At 38.1% G+C, this 22434-nt stretch overlaps 1 protein-coding gene across 2 annotated transcripts; it reads left to right on the top strand.

The window, feature by feature from the left end:
- Positions 1-526: 526 nt before the first annotated feature.
- On the top strand, positions 527-21135 carry LOC121526249 (transmembrane protein 87A-like). Of its 2 annotated transcripts, none has more exons than XM_041812745.1 (20): positions 527-655; positions 4116-4173; positions 4762-4859; positions 6004-6120; positions 6337-6384; positions 6788-6829; positions 8232-8358; positions 8877-8938; positions 9241-9424; positions 10775-10874; positions 11008-11101; positions 11891-11962; positions 12058-12166; positions 14659-14717; positions 14862-14965; positions 15055-15131; positions 17172-17236; positions 17333-17385; positions 17802-17832; positions 17941-21135. In XM_041812745.1, the coding sequence occupies exons 1-20, from the start codon at positions 551-553 to the stop codon at positions 17980-17982; spliced, it is 1647 nt and encodes a 548-aa protein (XP_041668679.1). In that variant the 5' UTR covers positions 527-550; the 3' UTR covers positions 17983-21135. The 2 variants fall into 2 exon arrangements, with proteins under 2 accessions (XP_041668679.1, XP_041668677.1); XM_041812743.1 differs by having other exon boundaries at positions 14859-14965.
- The last annotated feature ends 1299 nt before the right edge of the window (positions 21136-22434 follow it).

Here is a 22434-nt window from a genome sequence, read left to right as displayed (position 1 = left end):
TAAAAAAAGGAGTATTTTCCTTTACTTGAGTACAACTGTTATGTACTTTTTCCACCTCTGCTCAAGTAAAAGTACTGTTACTCAGATTAAAACTAGCTTAAGTAGAAGTTAAAGTACTGATTTTAAAAAGCTTCCAAGAAGTTGAAGTATCTCAAAGATTACAAAAATGACTAAGTAATTGGTTATCTTCCACCCTGGTCTCACTTAAGTTAGTGGATGATGTATTTTTTAAAGAACAATTTTGGATGCTTTTCAGTAAATGATTTTACCCAAAACCAATTGCAAATTAAAGTAGGAACAAAATATCCCATGAGGGTTTAGAGTTATTTTTCGAGTTAAATCTGTGGTGATTTGGGGTTACTTTTAGATCTTACCTAATATGTATGAGGTTACCTGACCACCTTTAGCCATTTCGCTCAGCGAACAGAATTCCTATTGCTTTGTCTCCCTCTGGTGGTCAAACCGTGAACTACACCGAGCAGCAGCCTGAACACCGGAACTGGAGGCGGATACCAGTCTGGTCAGAACTACTGTAGATGCTCCAGTGAAGATGCCAGGTGTACTGACGTTCAGGTCATGTTTACTGCTTTTAGCTGTAGTTTTCCGACTCGGAACAACGGCAGAGGTCTCCGTATGGAAGGTGGACATCAACTCGGTCAGTGTTACACCTTCGACACAAACATTTTTACGGTTTATTCGTGGCTTGTTTCTCTGCTACTGTAAATCCTCCGTAGCAGCTGTTAGCCGGGTAGCTAACTAGCCTGTAGCATCACACTTCAAGTATCATCTTCAAGACAAAAATACCTTGACAGTCCTGTTTTTCCCAGGCTGACAGCACGACCTTTTGATCTTATTATGTTACCTTTAATTTACTTTAATCAAAATCTTTAATTTTGGCTGGTAACAATTGTGGTACATCTTGAACAATGTAGCCGTGTAGATGTAAGATGCTACCACTGTGATATCGTAAAGACAGATCATCAATCAGGACACTGAACGGTGTGTAGAAGAGTTTTTTAGTTACTCTGCATCTGCACGAATGCAATTACATCTGAAGTAGGATAAATAATGACCTGTTTGCCAGTGGGGCGTTGTGGTTGAAACAGGAGGAAGTCAACTTTCATGGATGACAGGAGCAGCTACTGTTGATAATAATGTCTGTAAAGGGGAACAGTTTATTGGAATAAACTAATGATAGAAAGTATGACTACTTAAGCTTTGAAATCAGGCTAAAATTAGGGATTCTTTTACTATAGCATCCAGTTTACTTAAGCATTTGTTTTCCGCTGCTTCATCCATCATCTATTATTTTTTTAAAGGAATTTAAAGTAAATCATCAGACTCACCCACTACAGTTTCTGGCTGTTAACTTATTTTTTTTTGTACTTTCAGTTGAAAGTTTTAAATCCTGTCTTTCTTTTGTGTAATTTTGCTTTTTCATGCTAATACTTTTCTGTGGAGGTGCATCTCAAAACATTAGTTTTGCGCCTTTAAAATGCAAGACCTGAATTGTTCTTTGACCTCTTTTATTCCTAATGTTAAATTGTATGCAAAACAGGCGGCAGGAGCTTTCAGGAGCTATTGACACAAAGGCAGTCATGCATATGTGGGCTCATACATTTGCATTTTTTGAGCCAGTGTAGTTTAGCTATTGAGGAAGTGAACTGAAGGAGTCCTGTGTTTTGAAATGAGGTAGATTAAAAGATAAATTAGTCTGATGTTGTTACCAGGGGCGTATTGAGGGATTTAGGAGCCCTAGAAAGAATATTATACAGGACTCCCTTAGCTGGCTAGTGAAGCAACATTTTTACAAATATATATGCATTTTGATGTATTTTTTAACCACAATTTCCCAATTAATGAGCTTTTTTTTTTTACTGTGGCTGAATTTGATTTACTTGCATTATTTTGTAATGCTGGACCACACTATTTGGACATTTTTAAGAGTTGTATTTTACTCTTGATGCAAATTTCAGTCTGTTGATTGATTCATTTAGTCACTTTTGATACAATAATGTCACTAACAATTAAGAAAAACTAAATGAAAACACACTTTTTATTGTAGGCATAGGGATGCCCATTTCTGGCGCTTTAAAAGGAAAAATGTGGAAGTAAGCAAATTAAAAAAGAGATCCAAAGTCATAATTATATGATAAAAAATGTTAAATTATGAGATTAAAAAAGTCATCATACAAGGTCAAAATTATGAGATAAAAAGTCATTTAGGCTAGTCAATTCTAATTTTAATGTCATAATTTTGAATTTTAAATTCATAATCTTGACTTTGTAACTCATAATTATGACTTTTTTCCTCTAATTCTGACTTTTGAACTCATAATTATGACTTTTTATCTCATAATTATGACCTTTTATTTCAGATTTAGGACTTTTTGTCTATTAATTATGACTTTTTAACTCATAATTATGACTTTGTATCTCAAAATTCTGACTTTTCATATCATAATTACAACTTTTTATCTCATAAATCTGACTTTTTTATCATAATTATTACTTTTTATATCATAATTTAGACTTTTTTACTCATAAGTCTGACTTTTTATCTCATAATTATGACTTTTTATCTCATAATTTTGTCTTGATAACTCATAGTTATGACTTGTTAACTCATAATCATGACTTTTTAATCTTATAATTATGACCTTTTATTTCATAATTAAGATTTCTAATTTTTTCTCAAGAATTGCTATACTTTCACATTTTTTTCTTTTTTATTTGACTCAAATGGGCTTCCATACAGGCTTCTTAAGGGCCCCTCCCTACTGTGGCCCCGGGGAATCAGTAACCTTTTCCTCCCCTGTGCTACGTCCATGGTTGTTACATCAAGGATGATTAAGCCTCTAAACAAACCGGTTCTTACAAAGAACGTGATTAGAACCGACTAAGCACTAGCACTAGCACCGAACAGGAACCTGGTTCTTTTGATGGAAAAGGGGTATAAGAGAACAAACTGATCCAAATAGGCAAAATACAAACATATTAATAGATGTTATCCGTGTCTGGTGTCCAAGACTTTAAGCTTGCTTAAAAGTACGAGGTGTTATTGCATGGTATACAAACTTTATATACCATGCCATTAGTTGGCAGACCAATAGTTTGTTATCAGTTCATCAATCAGCCATTTTCAGTTAATTTTTAAATAGACTTAGTCTGACTGTAGGTAACCCAACTGTTTCTAGTTAAGATTAGGAAATCCTTTTGACAGCAGATCCAGAGTCTCACCAGGGAGATAGTCCAAGAGTGGTTTCCACATATTCATAGATAGCTGTTCATTACCCGTAAGCAAATCACTTATCCTCTCATGAGGAAGTACAGAAAAGATCTCTGTACCTCATCGTAACAGTAGGAGATTTTATCTTTAATACATTTCAACAGAATACATGTTCTTGCCAAAAGCTGTAGTTTGTCTAGTTTAGATTTAAGAGAGGGTAGTGACAGATCTTTGGAGAAAAGACCAAGCAAGAAAAGCCCAGGATTTTTTTTTTTTAATTTTAGTCTTGAAAATGCCATTAAGTTCTTTAGTCACACAGCTCCAAAGCTGTGATATGTATGTACAGTGCTAGAAAGGTTGCATGCAGTCTGCCGTTTTTCTTACACAATTCAAACACTGTGAAGATAAAATTGGATTCATCTTGTTCTGAATGTAGGGTGTTATATGTAACCTATATGGAGGATTTGGTGTTGAATTTCCCTTTATTACAGGAGGAAACAGTTTTGATACAGTCAAGACTATAGGGCTGAGTATCAAGGCTTGGGAGGGTTTTCTCATTAACAAAGTGACGTGCTTGTAAGAGCCCAAAAAATGGGTTTTAGTTAGGCCATATTGAAGTCGTAGCTGACAGAAGGAATAAGGCTACATCTTTGAATAAGTCTCCAATAACCTTAAAGCCTTTGGGTTTCCATAGGTTAAAGATTGAAATGCTAACGGCTAGGATAAAATGAGCATTCTCACTTGTGTCAGCATAGAGGAAAACTGGGTTTTAAGGAGTGATTTAATGCAGTGTCGTTTAAAGTAGCTCCAACAATCAGGCTTTTTGGCACTAAAGTTTCTCAGAGATGCTGGATAATAACCTTGGTGTCACTGTTTGTTTTTCCAGACGCAAGATGCCGTGTTTCGGAAGACGCTGTACGCCAACACAACCATCTTCATGAGGTGTAAGCATGCTGAACTCTTCTTCCTTCTCTGAAACACAGTGAGGTGTTACACAATTTATACCCACAGTGATGCTACTTCCTTTATCTGCATCACCCTAAGTACACAATATGAAAAGATCCATTGTCTGAGGATTTCTTTGTGAGGAAAGGACATTCATGGAGGTGCCGCTTTCCAACTTTTGAGTGACAGCGATGTAATAGCTGGTGTTTTTTTTTCCTCTGTTGTTTTTGTTGATGTTTGTTTGAGCTCTTGACTTCTATAAAGAAGCAAACTCCACCCATTGCACCATCTTAATAAAAAGTTTTGTGACAAAGCAGCACTTTTCTACCTCTGAAACTTCAATCAGTAACTTTGTCCCAGATCATGGTTTTTTTGTGTTTCTACCTGTATTAATTAAAAGCTGTTTATATTTTTCAGTCCATCTTGAGTGCCTGATCTTTGGTCTTTATGCTGATATTTTTAACTCTTAGGTTGTCCTCCTTTTTTGGCATTTTTCTGTAACATCTGAAGATTTGGATTAACATGATTTATACTCAAACTGCTGTTTGTAAATTGAAACAAAAGGAAATGAATTTTTGTCTCTGCAGTCCAGGGTGACACAGCATTATGTGACAGAAACCTGGCCTACAACATCAGCTGGTACCTGCGCTCCTCTGTTTGCTACAACGAGGTCTTTAACACACCTGTGAGTATTTACTTTAGTCTGTGACTTATTTACAAAGGCACACAACTCCTTCACTGGGTTGCACCAGCTTTGCCTATGTTTAGACTTAGCCTGTTTTGAATGTAAGTTCTTAGACACAATAGAGTTTACGCCCAGCTGCACCAGCCTAGATAGTACTAACGTAGACTTAAATGAGAACTTTATGGAGCTAATTATTTTTGGCATTTTTCAGGAGCACATTTTAAAGCTTTGAGAACATAACATATTGATTCTGATAACAGACTGCGGATGTTTGATATAGTTTTAACAGGTCTCAGACACGTCCCCTGAGTAATCCCAGCCCTATTCCGCTTTCGGCCAATCTCTCAAGCTCCTTCAGATTTGATGGTCGTTGTTGTGCTGGAAGACACAGTGATGATCCAGATCCAATTTAGCTGCTGAAATGCTGGAGGTTCTCTGTAAAAATCTTCACATATCCTTCTTTCTTCATGATTCCTCCCACCTTTACCAGATTCTAGTTCCAGACGCACTGAAGCATCCCCACAGCATAATACTCCTGCCACTGTGTTTCACTGTTGGACAGCGTTCTTTTGGTTATACGCCTCTCCCTTCTTTCTCCAAATTCAAGTAATGTCTCTATCCAAAGAGCTCTAGTTTGGTCTCATCTGACCAAAGGACATCTTTCTCCTGGTTGTCCTTAGCAGAGTCCAGTCTGGCTTGAAGGTGTCTCGTCTGCAGACGTGGACTTTTTCTTGGTCCATTCCTGACTTGGCTAAGTCCTTCACTAGAGTCTTGGTGGTTGTTCTTGGGCCTTTAGACACATCTCTCTCTAGTTTCCTCTCCAGAGTCTTAGAAATATTTCCCTCTCTACTTCTGCCAGGCTGCCACCACAAACTTCACCTGCCTCCAGAGTAGCCAATAAAAAAATTCACTTGCAGTAGCTGGGTTTGAACCTGTAGAGGGCGGTTGTGCATATTTGCAACACAAAATGTAGAATTTAAATCCTTTGTATTCAAATGTTGAGCTTTAGACCATAACTGATCAACAATACCACCATATTTTTCAGCTGGAAAAGACAGTCTTGGTGTTTAGTTCCTCTTTAAAGAAAAAAATAAAATAAATAACGGCTGAGTGTATTTTATTTTCCTCTTACTGTCCTGTGCAGGACAACAAAGCGATGAACATGTTTGGTATGGATCACATGTTGAAGGACGGCTGGAGCGGCTTCTACAGTCAGGGCTACATGTACTTCGACAACTGCTCCTCCCTCTTCTTACCAAAGGTTTGTTAACAGCACACTAGTACACAAATGATGCATTTATCCCCTACACATACCCTGATTTATCCTCAGTGTTTTATGTGCAATACAGGATGGGGTGTTTCATGTTTTCTGTCCTCTTGTTTAGTTATGGAGGTTCTTCTTTATTTCACTTTTTAAGTGCATCAGTAATTTTCAAGGAATGTGAACACATTTGTTTTTCTGTATCTTGTCTCTTAGGTGTACTATCCGTACTTCAACCCCTATCAGCCCCTCAGTAGCCCAAAGGTAAGTCAACACAAAGCTAGAAAGAATGCTTGCCCATAATATGCAGGGAATGTATCTTTGTGTTGATGCATTCCTTTCCTTTACACTCTCTTATGCATGTATTTTAAAGCCTTATACTTCTGTGTTAAATCTGTGTAGCTTATGCCTTAGATCCACATAGCCCTGAACCCTTTGCAGAGGCCTACACATGTAACTGACATGCAATGATGTATCTACACGCTTAAATGACACAAAGCCCTGTAATTACCAGGTTAGCACTGGTGACAGCCAGTCTCTGAGAATGAATGCTGGCACATTGTGTTTACTGTACAACACAGATTTGACAAAGAAGTCTAACCAGGTTTTAAAAAAAATGTTTGTGTCGTCTCTTCACATTCTCATGGTTTTTCTTTGTTGTCTTTAGAGTGACCCATCCAATCAGAGCCTCGTTTGGCCCGACAAGCCGGTAAGACATGTTTTTACTGGAATGCAAGAGGAGTGTCATCCACTCTGCATTAAAATAACACCTGAGTATTTATTTATAGCAAATACATCTCGTCCCTGGCCGCCATAAGTCACAGCCATGGGTATGACTGTCTTCAGATCAGCATTTCATCCCAACAAGAGCCACATTAGATCTAATATTTGATTACATAAATGCAGAATCTGTATGCACCATTCATGTAAGGTGACCACTCATGTTACATTTTCTGCACGAACTGTGAGGTGAGCAAACAGTCAGAACCCAATCTACTGCAGTGCAATCATCAGTCATTATTAAAGATTTACTGTAGCTTTAACTAAAGTCTTTAAGATATCTACATGCAAGTGCTACTCGTAATTTACTCCTAAGCCTGGTTCAGACTGCACGTCAGATTCATGTCTTGGCATCGACATAGCTTGAATTTCATTTTGACTTGCATGAGCGCCACATCTTACACATGGGGAATCTAGAGAATAGAAGGCTCGCCTATTTTTTTTATGTACCTTATTTCTGCAGATATGTATGTCCACTTTGATTTAATACGTTTGCAATCTGTTTCTTTATTACCCTGATGAAGGACACAAGTCTAAATGTGCCAATCTAATGAAGTTTCTCCCTTAACTTCAATTGTTTCTGCAGCTTTCTGTTTCACAGTAGATGAATATGTTTCAGGGTAGATGAACACAGTGCAAGTGCACTTCTGGTTTGTGCTTTTCAAAGCAAAAGTTTTGCATTTCTGTGGAGAAACTCCCCTTGTTTGAACAGAATGCTTTTATTCTGAAATTTTCCTTTGTTGCTTCAGCTACAGAGTGAATTGAGTCACTTGTAGGGAGAATTATTGAGGTTAAACTCATGAATCTAGTTTGACTGTAAATAGTTACATGAAAGTAAGTTTTGGTATGAAGTTCTTAACTGCTCACTACTACTGACAGGTAAAGCTTTGGAAAGTTTGCCTTTTCTCCTAAAGGCTTTATCATTGTCAGATGTTTGCTAGAGGGCTCTTACTCTGCTATAGAAACAGTTGGAGAAAAGCTGTTAAAAGTGTCCCTCCTTGTTAATGATGCAAGCTACTAGTAAAGCATTTTTTGATCGTTTGCATCGCAGCCAGGAATTAAGCTCTTCTCACTCATGTTAAACTGATCCATGAAGCTGAAACCTTGATCTACCGTTAGTAAAAACACCTCATTGAGTGTAGTTTCTGTTGAGCAGAGTCCAAAGTTTAAAATAAGAAGCAGCGACAGAGGTGGGCAAAGCTGAGCTGCACGACTCGACTCATAATCTTGCTACCGTTCTAATCAGGAGGCTCTTGGCGATAGAATGTAGATGCTGTGCATTTAAGGAGTGTAACCTTCGTAATTCTTTGTTTGCTAACATGTTTCTGCAGGATATCGGTGCAGTAGCCAAAGCTTGGGAGGACAGTCCATACCTGTTCATCGTGAAGGTGCAGCCTTTGTTTAGAGGAGTGGAGGATGAAGATGTGGAGGCAGAGCAGCTCAACTTTGCTTTCACAAGTGAGAAATAAAAATCATGCACATTCCTATATGATTGTACATCTCATATAATACGTAATGAGTGTTGTATTTTTTTCCTTAATCTTTTGTCTGACCAAATTTGTTTTTTGTCTTTGAACGCAGGAGCATTTCTGTTTACAAGCTTTCTGCTTTTTTTCTGCTCCAGTTTTCATCTTTTTTTACCAAAACACAAAGAAAATTTGTTTCTGTAAACTTGTTTGACCAGAAATCAGAGTCTGACTCTCACTCTGGTTAACTTTAATATCAAGTAAGAAATACATTAAAATTCAGATGGTTGAAAACACATGAAAACAAGAAGACAGGATGGTCAACAGAAGCCAAGACAATGTTGTGAAAAGTTTGTAAAATCGCTATTGCAACCATTATAAGTCATCAGTAAGGGATGGGAACATGTTTAATCCACTGAAAAATACTTGGTTGTTTTTGGAAAAACACATAAAAGGGTAATAAACCAAAAGAAATGAGTAGACATAATATTTCTCTTCTTCTTTTCCCAGTGAAAGTTGAAATGAAAGGACCACACGATTACTCTTCTCCAGCAGACTGGCCTCTGATGATGGTATGTACAAAGAAATAATACTAATTGTTGGTTTTAATTCAAAGGAGCAATTCTTGGAGACTGTTTTTATGTTTGCCTCCTCATCAGAGACAGAAATTGAAGGTATATATGACATTTCTTCCTTTAAAAAACATAATGTATTAGAGGGTCTCTATGATTCTAGCTAGCATGATTCCATGACCCCACCCCCTTGTTGAAGCCGCTACAAGAGTTAACCACTTATCTGAATGGTTCAAAATTATTTTAATGTGGATAACCAGCAGATCACTAATCTCAGCTCTACCTTGCTCTGTCTGTCTCAGTTCTTCATGGTCATGTGCATCGTGTACGTCCTGTTCGGCGCTCTCTGGCTCCTGTGGTGTGCGTGTTATTGGAGAGATCTGCTGAGGATCCAGTTCTGGATCGGTGCGGTCATCATCCTCGGCATGCTGGAGAAAGCGGTGTTTTACTCCGAGTACCAGAGTATCCGCTACAAAGGAGACTATGGTTGGTAATCTATGTAGAAATTTTTTTTTAACTGATTTTCCAAAAACATTCATTCATGAATCATACATTTATTAGTACAGGTGTGATTAGTGGTGGTATTTTACATTAATAGAACAATCTTTAAGCCCATTTAGTTGTCTTTATACCAGCCTACTCTTGATATCTTGAGGAGTCAGAGGTTTGTCCCATTTTGTTTCCTCTGATACAAAAGCTCTACTTCTCTAATAAGAGACTCCCACCGCTGGGTATAGGGGGGTTCATTCTCAGTCTGTTTTGCCATTATAGTCTACCTAGGCTTCATTGGAATAAAGCACAGTAAAACCAACTTGCATGGCATTCCTACCTGGCTCACCTCTGATGGTGCTGTAATGCCACCTGAAAGATCTTAAGCCTGGAGCCAACCTTCACTCATGTTTCACTCCATCAATTTCGCAACGTCTCTCCAACTCTCACCCCATGCAGCAAATTCAAGGATCCTTGCTTCCTCCACACCTTGTCCTTGAAGCTCCCCTATCTTGCCTTCTCTGCTAGGTCTTTAATGGCCTTCTGTTTAGACCATAAAGACCCTCTTTTCAGAGGCAGACCAGAGCATGATGCCAGGCTGTGGGGAGGTTATGGTGAGCTCTTGTTGGAGATTCAGCATGGGAACTAGATTAGATGTCATGTTCCACTTGCCTCCAAGCGACATAAAAGATCAAACCTTGGTGTTGCTAACCTGGGCTTTGTCTCCCTGCTTGACAAACCTCATCTGTTGAAGAGATGTTGCTGGACTGATTATGTTTGCTGTCCAGGATTTCAGCAAACTTGTGCAGGACATGGTCTTGGTACCACTTATACTGGCCTTGTGACATTGCTTTCTTGCATCCAGAGAGAATCTGCTTCAGGCTTCAACTGCTTGAGGTGGCAGAAGCTGTACCAGAGGTGCACGTTTTTGGGACTGGAAAGAGTGTCATATGTGGCCCAGCAATTTCCTGGTGTTTCAGCTGGTTGATGGCCTGATTATCTGTCTGAACTGCATTCCACTCACAACCTTTTCATACTAAAAGCAATTGGATTACTTCCCTCTATTCTTTCCAAGGGTTAGGTATATTTCCTAGTATGCATAAAAGTGGGACAGGAGGCAGTCATTGCCCTATTATCACATTCATGCCTTCCAAAAAGATTACTTTTTGCAGTCTGAGAGCAATTTATTGTAGTTACTGTATGTCTATAGTATTTGGGACAAATTGGAGGAGCGAAGTGAATTTACTATACACATGGAAATATGTAGGTTAGTTCATATTCTATGTTTATGTTGTCTTTCTTGTCTTTTCCTCCATTATGCTCTTATTTTTGTGTTTTTCTTTACAGTTCAAGGTGCTGTAATTTTTGCCGAGCTGCTCTCTGCACTCAAAAGATCTCTCGCCCGGATCTTAGTCCTCATTGTCAGTCTTGGTTATGGCATAGTCAGGTGAGTTTACACCCTTAAAGGGCCATTTCCTCTCAAATCAAGAGCTATTATTTGCTGTAAGTTAAAAACACCTGTGTTCCTTAAATGCTCCCTTTTGCCTTCACTGTTTCTTCACTATTTCTTCACTTGTAAGGCCAAGGTTGGGCACTACAGTTCACCGACTGGTAGCGGTTGGTCTTCTCTACCTGATCTTCTCCTCTGTGGAAGGAGTGCTGAGAGTGACTGGTGTAAGGATTTACAAAACTTTTACTGTCATTTAATAGCATGCAATTAATCTTGGGATGTTTTGGATTAAGGAGGATCTTTTCTGGAGGTGCCATTGTAACAAAAGTATGGCATTAACCTTTAAGGATTCAGCCATTTCTATCTCTTTTACCAGGAGCTCAAAAGTATTTTAATAAACTAAAATAATTGAAAATATAACCTCACAATTTTCAGCAGACACAGAGGGATTTTGATTAAAAAAAAAAAAAAAAAACAATATTAAATTCACACAGATTTAACAAGCACCAGTAGATACAGTAACTGCTGTAACCTCAGGATGATTGAAGCTGATAGTGGGGGGTTATTTTTATATAAAGTCACTCTAGCCTGGCACAGCTTTCAAGGCACCCTGAATAGACAAATTTGATCTGAGAGGAGGAGACGACGGAGAGGGAAGGTTACACAGGGATTCTGGCTCCGGGAGGCAGACGAATGACGATGATAGAGAATGACGAATTTGATCTGAGAGTGATTTTCAGATGCAGCCAAAGATTCAGAGAGTTTGAAAAGTCATGGAAACAAAAAGTTATGCAAATAAACACATGACAGGAAAGCCAGAATGGAGAGGGGTTGTGTGGTTTGGTGAGCAGATGTATTTTTATAGGAGGAGGCTGAAACTTTCATCAAGCTTATCTTATGTTTAAATAATCACAGTCACTTCCTTCATGATTTTCTAAGTCCTAGTTTACAGACCCTCTCTCAGAGCTGTTTCTGTTCTTTTATGTTTCAAACATGCGGCTCTCCTTTTTCAGGGTTTCTATGGGACGGTTGCCCTGGTGGCTAATCTCAGCCTCTCCCTCATCGACTCCTGTGTCATGTGGTGGATATCCTTTACAAAAAAAGACTTGAAACTTTACAAGAGACTAATCCGAATACAAGCCTTTTTTATGAATGTTTGTTTTCCTTAATTTTCATCTACATTTTCATCAGTCTGTCTCAAACCACTCGCCTCCTGAAGCTCCGCAGAAACGTGGTGAAGCTCTCCTTGTATCAGCACTTCACCAACACTCTCATCTTCTCTGTAGTTGGTGAGTAAAAACTAAAAAACAGCTGCCTCAAAGGGATCAGTTCAGTCTTAAAACCCTTCAGGATTATTGCCCATCATAGTCTGATAGACGCTTCTGGGAACGGAAACTGAAGCCAGCAGTAAATCGACTTCCTCGCAAGATTTCCTTCTCCATATGGCATTAGCATCTACAGTGTAAAGGCTGTCATTTCTAATTTCCCTGTAGGAGCACCCATGAATCTCATTCATCACTCACTAAAGCAGCATAAACCCAAAAGAAACTAATTATGATATTTTTCACAGTATTGGAGGAATAAAGAGGAATAAAAACTTCATGATCTTCTAACTCCGAGAGGACAGCATTGTCGTATACGACAAAAGAAGACACGTGTTGTTCAAAGTTGAATAACTTTTCAACCATAAATCATAGACATTCGATTGTATTTTTCCTGTAAAAGCCCTCTGATGTGCCATTCTAACGCACCTATCCACACCTTCGTAGCTCTTACAGAACGTCTTCTAGCACGCCTGGAACTCGGCTGACTTTCCAGGGTCTTTAAAGATTGAATCCACACCAGTAACTCCGGTATTGAACGTCTTTTTATCCATTTATAAACAATTTTTTGATCATTCCAGTAGCTAGCGAGGTTAGCCATGTCGTCTGTTTGTATCCCAGAATGCACTGTGACTAGCCAATGGCAGGCTGTTCTGTTGTTACATCATGCTTTGCCACACAGCGCATTTGCACAGACTTAGAAACTGCAGGAGAGAGCCTGAATGACTCATAATAGTAGGAAATAGACACAGAGAGGCTGTGATTTGTCTCTCTTTGTCACTGCAGACGGGAACTGTTTTGAAGTGTGGCTCGAATTCCCAAAAGTGCAAGGACTCTTTTTGTCAAATGTAAATATTTTGAAGACATTTTGTCACAGAATGATTATTTTTAACTTGTTGGTCTCAAAGAGATGGGAGAAGAAGTTTGTGCAAAACAACCCTTAGTCATTGTTGTAATACATACAAATCTTTCAGGTTTAATTTCCGTTTAGTTTTTCCTTTTGTCTTTATAGTCCTCTACCTTTCAAAAAAAATCAAGTGAAATTACTGCTGCACACATATTCGTAAAGACCCTGTAAAGTGAAAATGAATCTGTATTTAGGTTTGTTGTATGACAGGTCACTGTGTGGTAAACCCCTAGTTTAATTTTAAGTTTATAGAATTAAACTTGTCCATATATTTGCCCCACCCACATTAAACCCAGCCAGGAAAGAGGTGAAAAACTTTAAATGGTCTAAATCCAGAATTCAGTCACATGTAGATCTCAGTGTTTTCACATATTTACAGCAACCATATTCCAACATATCTAATGTTTTAGACAAAAACTTTACAGGGTCTTTCAAGCCCAGGCTGTCCTGAAAGTAAGGATGCTTAGAGCTTGACTGTGCACCACAAGGTCTGTGTTTTATGATATTTTTTAAGACAAAAAGTCCAGGTGAGGCACAATGGTTAAACAAATCGTATAGGGCTCTGAAGGTTAAGGTCCCCTCTTAAGAGGAGAAGAAAACAACTTCGAGATTTCCCCATTTTTAATGATTTGATCATTTCTGATGCATCTCTAGCCTTGCAAAGCAGGTGGATTTGCCAAACTGTCATCAGTCACATCCATCTTGCAAAGCTGAAATCCACAACAAAACCAGGGGCTGTAAAGACCAGCCTCTGTATGTTTTTTAAATACCTGAAACTCAATAAGCTTACCGATTCTGCGTTCGTGTCTCACAGGCGCTCTACCGTAATGTCATTTTACTTCACTACTGGGGTAAAAACAAACATCAGTTCATAAAAGGGGGACATAAGCTGAATCAGCACTGTGCATCAAAATAAACAAGGATGCGGTACCTTCAACTGTGGCTTGAAGAAAAAAACGACTCCAACAGCAAGCAGCATGCAATTATATCCACCTATGCTGGCAGCAGTATGTCCTCATAGTTGCTTCAGCTGCCGCAGGATAGTTTTATTCTTGAACTGCTCAGATAAATGATGAAATGTGCTCCCAAACTTTGTAGCAAGTCCCATTAAACCCATTAAACAGATCCCAGTAAACAGATGAGACTCCCAGATGAGTGAATTTCCCTTCGGGGATGAATAAAGTTCTTGTATTGTATTGTATTGTATTGTATTAGTTAAAAATATCAGTCTAGTGTCAGAGTGGTGGAATCTGCAACACTGAAGTTAATTAGCTGACTTAACAAGCTTAACTGAAAGACATTTATGTATGATGTGTAAATTAGACAACTGTTTATGCATCTCTTTTATGTCTTTCTGTATTTGCTTTCATGTTTCAAATCCAGTATTATGCAATATGCAGATGATGTATTTGAATATTTGCCTACCTTCAAGCCAGCTGGGATTACCTTTTCTGTTTTTGGATCCTCTGTTTGGAGTTTTCTTGTGCAGTGTCAGATTTGCATAAAGTTTACAGACATCAGAGTGACTCTAGTGTTAACTTTGTGTCCACAGCCTCCATCATCTTCATCATCTGGACCACCAAAGTCTTCAAGCTGGTGGACTGTCAGAGGGTCAGTTTCTTTTCAGCTACTGATTGATTGCTGCTTTTTGATGCTGTGTCTTCATGACTGTTCTGTTTCTTTTCTACTCTTGTGAAAAGTTTTAGAAACGTCAACCTCTGTGTTCCCTCTGCTCTATTTTTGTGTTCTCAGCAGGGCTGGAGGGACTTGTGGGTGGACGATGCCTTCTGGCGTCTGCTGTTCTCCACCATCCTGCTGGTCATCATGGTGCTGCTGCGGCCCTCCGCGAACAGTCAGAGGTGAGAGTCGATGCAGAGTGAGACACTGCGTCTGTCACTTGAAGCTGTTTGTAGTTATGTTTATTTTTATTTTTCCTGTTTCTTTGCAGGTTTTCTCATTCTCCTCTGATTGATGAAGATGATGAAGAAGAAGAGGCAAAGGAGCCCATGCTGAATGAGGCGTTTGGTAGGAAAGATTTTTTAAGATTGACAGTTCATGGCCAGGAAAGCAATACTGAAAAAACACAGTTGAAGCACAGAGAGGCAGTTAGGATTGGATTTATAGTAACAGCAGCAGTACTTCTTGTGATTTACATTCTTTTAATATCCATTAAACAACTAATGAAATTATTAACTAAGCTTTAATACTTATCCAGGCATACAAGGGCAGTTCTGTCAGCTTGCTGTGGTTTTGCTTGGTTGTTTGTGTATTTCTTTTTTTCTTATTTTGGTTGGATTTTAGAGTCCTCTCCCAGCTTAATTTTAACATCTGATTAAGAATCTTTTCCTTGGAGCGTTTTTCAAAGTAAATTAAAAACAGTGACATCACAGGTAATCTGCTCTCTATTCTTTCATACTGGATTTTAAAAGATTTAACTGGATTAAACGTCATTTTTCAAGCTCATCCGCAGTGTATTCAATGCTGATGCTGCAGAGTACTCTAATATTATTCTAGTGTTTTTCATACACAGATGAAGATCCATGTAAGACTAAATAGGCATAAACATGCGGACACTATATGGACAAAAGTAGTTGGCTGCCTAACCATTACACCATCAGGGGCTTATAATGACGTATTAAGATAAGAAGACTGCAGAACATTTATGAGGTTAGGCACTGATGTTGGAAGAGAAGGCCTGGCTCACAGTCTCCATTCCAGTTCACCCTAAAGGTGCTTTATGGAGTTGAGGTCAGGGCTCTGTGTTCCTCCACACCAAACTCATCAAACCATGTCTTTATAGTCCTTTGTGCACTTGGGCACAGTCATGTTGGAATAGAAGAGGCCCTTCCCCAAACTGCTGCCACACAGTTGGAAGCATAACATTAACAAAATGTCTTGGTATGTTGAAACTTTATGACTGGCCTTCACTGGAGATAAAGGGCCTAGCCCTTACCCTGAAAAACAGCCCCTTACTATTATCCCGCCTCCACCAAACTTGACAGTTGGCACAATGCAGTGCAGTTCTCCTGGCATCTGCCAAACCCAGACTCGCTAAACAAAGAAGCATGGTTCTTCACAACTCAAAACACGTTTCCACTGCTCCACAGTCGACTCCCATTTGATTCTGGCATCAGACTTGGTGATGTGAGGTTTGCATGCAGCTCCTCGGCCATGGTTACCCATTCATTAAGCTCCTGCCACACAGTTTTTGTGCTAACATTAATGCCAGTGGATGTTCTGAACTCTTCAGCTATGGAATCGGCAGAGCGTTGGCGACTTTTATGCCCCATGCACCTTTGCAGTCATTGACCCCTTCTGCTTCAGGGCTGAGTTGTTGTTATTCCTAAACCCTTCCACTTTCTTATAACTTCACTTACAGCTGACTGTGAAATATATAGCAGGGATAAAATTTCACAAACTGTCTTATTGCAAGTCGCTGAGCACTTCAGAACAACACATTTAAGATCACAAATGTTTGCAAATGGAGACTGCATGGCTAGGTGTTTGATTTTATACATCTTTGGCATTGGGTCTGACTGCACTTTGCAATTGGTGTAATGTATTTGCATGTGTGAGTCCTGATTTTCCGAAATGTGCATTCCTTCTAGATTTTTGCATAAGTTTAGTGGTCCTCTGTGTTAGGAAGAAGCAGAAAATAATTGCCATGTGCATTTTAGATATTTGCATATTTCCTGTTCTGATGGACAGTGATGGCTCCAATGTTGTTTTCTGGTATATTAGTGCTTCATCTGCAAAGCTTCTATGCATTAGTTTGCCTTTTAAACAAACAAACTCCTTATTAAATGAGCTGTGCTGCTGATAATTTGAATGGACTTGTACTTGTTAAGCTTTAGATGTTATAAAACGACCTCCTGGACCTCACAGTTGATCTGAATTCGTGTTGTATAAGTTATACCAGAGCCTGGTTTGAACTCTTTTATCTGTTCATGCAGATATGTATGAGGAGAGCCGACATATTCATGAATATAATCGTACAGTTTGATAATCATGCTCTGTTATAATCTTATTATTGGATAAAGAGCTTCTATCTGATTTTTCTTTCAGAGGGAATGAAGATGAGAGGCTCAAAGCCCGACACAAACGGCTCCCAGAAACTGCTGAGTAAAGAGGTGGGTCGACTTCTTCTTCTGTCCTTTAACTGATTTTCCTCACCCTTTTAAAAAATGTCATTGTTTTTCACCACTTCAAAATTTGCTTTTTGCTAGGATGAAGACCTGAAATGGGTTGAGGAGAACATTCCTACAACTGTGGCTGATGTGTAAGGGAAATTCCAACATATTGGGTGACGAAGGGACCAGGCTTTTAATCATATAGCCTGCTAATCATGCACATCTCTCACTCTGACAATACCTTTCTTTATTCATATGTCTTGAAAATACACTCTCAGGTTCACATTACTCTTTTGGTCTTGTGTGGAATTTTTGAGAGTAAAGTTTCAGCTTAATAAGTTAATCCGCCTTAAAATGTCATATTGTTGCTGCTTATGTAAGTGTATTACTGCTGCTTAAAGTACCCCAGAAAGGACAGCATGGGCTTAAAAGATATCTCTTTAATACCCAACTAGGAACATTTTGAGTAAAAACAAGTGACAGAGAACATTTTGAAGTGTTGTTTGACCTATGTATGAACTTTCACTGCACTGATAGCCTTCCTCTGTGTTTCCTCTGAATACAGAGCGCTCCCTGTGATGCTAGATGAAGAAGAGGTAAGAAGTCCTTTCACCTTTACTCTCCTAGTCCCATGATCTCATTGTTCTCTGTGGAAAAAAGGCCAAAATCACAGTGCTTTATAAAATGTGTGTTCTGTCTTGCAGGAAATCCTTAAAACCAAGATGGAGAGATCCAAAATGGAGTAGGAGTGAATTCAAGGAGAAAATGTGAGAATTAAAAAGAAAGTTATTTCACTGAGGCAGCAATGAATGCGTTCTGAGTGATCTGGTTACCAAAAAAATGTGGGCAAAGCCAGCCTTTTCCTCCACAAACATCTCATCTCAAGATTTATTTCACAGGTATCACATGTGTAACACTGGACTAAGCTCTAATAAGCATGGTTGATGTGTGATAATGAAAAGGAAATACTGTGCAACCCAGAACTTTGTTGATGCAAAGATTCTTGGATGAGAGTGAAACTGAAGAAAGGAGCACTTTCATAAATATTTAATGTGTTTTAAGGATGTCCTTTAGGGACAGAGACATGGACAAAATCATTCAGAGACTGTGCACGATAGTGGAAAACAATATTTATAAAGATCCTCTGTCATAGTTTTAGATGAATCACAATATTTAACAGGGCGTGTGCTTTCTTTCCCTCCTGTGTTTATGCAGGACTCATGTTTGGGTTCATTGACTCAGCCATGAAATCTACGGTGGCCCTCAGAGCTATGATTCTGCAGTTTTTAGATAGAATATGCATCAAATAAAGTGTCAGAAAAAAACAATCTTGAAAAAATGTGCAGTACTGGGAAATTCTGCACAATAATCAAATGACACAATGCAAACAAGATGAGGCATTTTCGCATTCCCCATCATATCAATTAATATAATTTCTTAACCAACTTGTGTTTGGTGTATTTGCATGTTCATTTAAATTACAGGGTTTTGAGCTTTTATGGCCACCGTAGAAATCAGTTTATAAAAATAGAGAAGAAGAAAAAGGTGCATTACTGTGAATAATGAAAATCTACTCAAGCCATCTCTACCCATTTAATGAGACAGGTGTTCTGCCATAAACAATGAGAAAATAATTTAATTCAGTGTGTGTTATCACATTTTTTTTATTTAACCTTTATTTAACCAGATAAAGACCCACTGAGATCAAGATCTCTTTCACAAGGGTGACCTGGCCAAGAGGTCAGCAGCACACTTCATAATAAATAGTACATATTTAAGAGACAGATCATAAACCATATGTTGAAACAAACAAAAATTAAGAATTAGAGCTAGATCCCATTTTACAGTGCAGTTGTAGGAATCACATTAATAATTGAAAACACAATCACTGTTCCGTGGTCTCTTTTTAATATCCAAAAAGTTACGAACTGCTTATTCTGTGTTGAATAGGCAGAAACGGAATGCTACATGTCAAAACTTGGTAAAAGTGACTGGAAAACATGTTTTTTCTTCATCAGTGAAGATTTCTAGCAGCTGCAACAAAAAATACAGCTGTGTTACTGTGAACTCTCAAGAAACGGTCGTCATTAAGTTGATAAATAATGAATATAGAAATAAATAGGCTAAACAGTTACATATAGAGCGTGCATTAAAGAGTAGGAATGCACAATATTTGATTCATGCCAATTTTTAATAACTGATCTGTCTCTGATACTGATGTATAAATGTTGAGACCTAACCTCCAATTGTCACATACAACGGTGACACTGCAAACCGACAAATCACGCCGCCGAGCAAATGAGAATGAATAAACTTCAGCTGACGCAGGTCTGTTGGTCCTGCAAATTTATTCAAACATACAGCCAATGTTTACATCCAATAAACCAGTTGTAAACATTGGTAGAAATGTTCTTATCTGCCAATATTGATAATTAACTTTATAAGCTAGTATCTGCCAATACTGATATCTTGATGATAATATGCATCCCTAGTACTAAGTCCTAAAACTCAGACAGGTTCTGTTCCACTATCTCAAAGTCTATGGGATTTTTTAAACTAGTTTTAGGTTAAACACCTGAATTAAGGTTTGTGATAAACACAGGCATTAGAGATTTTAACCTGAGTTTCCGGTAGACTTGTTTGTCTCTGGCCAAAATGACCAGCAGTCCTCAAGAATTACGAACATTTAGAACAACTACCAGACATCTGCTTTAGATAAGTTTTAGATAACCTGCATGTAATGGCAGTAAAACATACAAATCAGAAACCCTAGGACAGGGCCTCATGTCTGTACTACAGTGGGACTGGGGGCACATTTTTCTCTCTGAACCTGACCCATGACAGGGACAGTAGAAGCTGAGTCGACAGTAAATCCTGAGTCATTGTTACCCTGTTATTACCTAGCATGACCAGAGCTTGAAAACGACTGCAGAAAGAGATTATTTTCTTTGATTGGCAGATTTTTCACCTGGACGATTGGCAGTTTATATTTTTATCTGCTGTAAAACTGCCTGTGAAACCGGCCAAAAACTGGTAAATACCAGCTAACGGACTCTCAGATTTGAACGCTTTTTTTCCTATAAGATAAAACACATCTGGAAGTGCCCCACTTGTGAATTTTATAGCTTTGTCACATCTAACTAAAGGTCACACAGGTTTTTTACCCAATCAAGGAAGAGCGGTTCAGACAGCTAAAAATGTGACCCCAGTATGACAGGTTTAAGTCTTTATAGACAATAAAACCATGTTTGATTCTCTTTCATGGCCCTTGGAAAAAAACCCTATCCTAACAATTTTCTGAAACAAGTAGTCACAAACCTGAAACTGAAGATCAGTTTGGGCTAGGATGTTTATTTTTTCCACATTTTACATAACAGCTGTGATTTGGGTCCATTTCACGTTACCTCTAAGAGAAGCTATTTTTGGCTCCTGAATCACAGACTCCACTGATAAACCTCACATTAGTGGTTTTGGCCTAAACTTAATCCTACCTGTGATTTACTATATGTATGTAATGCTTTCACACTCGCTGTCCACTAACTGGGCCACAGCTTTGTTAAGATTTCACCAAAAATCAGTAGCACAAAGTAGTTAAAAAAATAATGAAATAACAGATTTCACTCTGTAGATTCTTTGAGCCTCTTACTCACGTTTTAAGATAAACTCGCCTTAACTGGCAGCATTATAACTCCGTCCTTGTGCAATCTACTACAGAATGTGTGGATATTCTAAATTAATAATTTATGTTGTTTTATTTGTCCATGTGTTTTTAAGGATGTTTTATTTCAGAGAGAATCTAATGCCCAATTTTAAGGATGTGTCTGCTTTGTAATGTGAAGCTGAAGATATTGTATGGCTTTTTGCGTATGTCCTGCAAATAAAATTTATATTGAAACATGCTCGCAGAGTCTGATGTTTATGGATAAATCAGTCATACATTCCCACTCATATTCTCTTATAGTTTGTCCCAAATATTTAGACGCATTTCCACCAGCTAATACTGTTAAAACTGTAAATGCGAACAGTAAAAGTTGACTACTTTTTGAAAAGTCTACAAATGTCATGCTTAATATTAGAATGGTTCTTTTTTGTTTAAGTGTTATTATTTTCCCTTTTTTGTTTTTTTTAAATCATTGCAGATGAGGAAAACCTCAATGATCTTTGAAATTTCTGAAAGGTAGATGATAAAAATGAAGCAAAGCATTCAAAATCACCATGACTCCTTAAACAGAAACAATACACATAACTATCACATACTTCTGCCTTATATAAACATGGTCAGTTTAAAATTCTGCCATCAAGCAGGTCTGTAAACTGTGCTGTTAGAATTTCACATCCTTGAAATCCATGCTGCCATCTTTTTATTGCTGAATTAAAACCGCAACAATGCTGCAATGTGTTGTATTTTCAAGCAATGCTAATTTTGTCGACCAAAACTTTGACTAAAAATCTTTGACAGCCTTTTTCCATGAAATAAACTAGACTAAGACTAACAAATATAGATCTTCGATGACTAAAACTGACAAAAAACTTAGTTTAGGTTTTGTCAAGATGACTAAAACTAGGCTAAAATGTAATGCAGTTTTAGTCAGACGTTCTCCACTGTGGGTAAATCTGTCAAAAACAATGTAGCTGTATCTCTTTCGCCTCTCAGCTGTAGAAAGCAGGAAGCCCAGGTTTGGCAGAGTGCATAAAACACACAACCATGATTTGGTACCAGATTAAGGCAAGAAAATAAATGCTTGGGCTAAAAGGAAAAACTAAAATGTGAGGACTTTTTATGGACTAAAACTAAACTGAAATGTTTTGAGTTTTCATTGACTTAAACTAGACAAAACTAAAAAGGATAGAAATCATTAAAATGTGACAAAAGGTAAAAAGCATTTCATTTAAAGACTACAACTGAGACTAAAATTAAAAATAGCTGCCAAAATCAACACCATTTTCAAGGAAATTTATTTTGCTTGAGTTCTTGAGAAAGTGAAGAATTGTGGACACTGGAGCCCCTGACATTCTCGAAGTTAAAGCAGTGTTGTTTTTGTCCATTTTATATGAAAATGGTCGCAATAAATAATCAAATATACTTAAACTTGGCTTTTAAAACGACACGGATGAATTCTCGCGAGATCTCAACCGCCTGTTTGAGGATAATTTAGTACCTGCGCCTTTAATGCGTTTCTCGTGAGTCCGCTGACTTC

This window comes from Cheilinus undulatus, linkage group 18, assembly GCF_018320785.1.
Source record: "Cheilinus undulatus linkage group 18, ASM1832078v1, whole genome shotgun sequence".
In the NCBI taxonomy this organism is placed as follows: Eukaryota; Metazoa; Chordata; class Actinopteri; order Labriformes; family Labridae; genus Cheilinus; species Cheilinus undulatus.
This window is presented reverse-complemented; position numbering and strand designations above follow the sequence as displayed.

Bases quoted from the DNA above. Each gene is read 5' to 3' on its own strand.
- LOC121526249 (XM_041812743.1), top strand. From the start codon at position 551: ATGCCAGGTGTACTGACGTTCAGGTCATGTTTACTGCTTTTAGCTGTA. The intron at 4,174-4,761 runs GTAAGCATGCTG...TTGTCTCTGCAG, and splicing joins CACAACCATCTTCATGAGGT to TCCAGGGTGACACAGCATTA. The intron at 15,132-17,171 runs GTAGGAAAGATT...TTTTTCTTTCAG, and splicing joins CATGCTGAATGAGGCGTTTG to AGGGAATGAAGATGAGAGGC.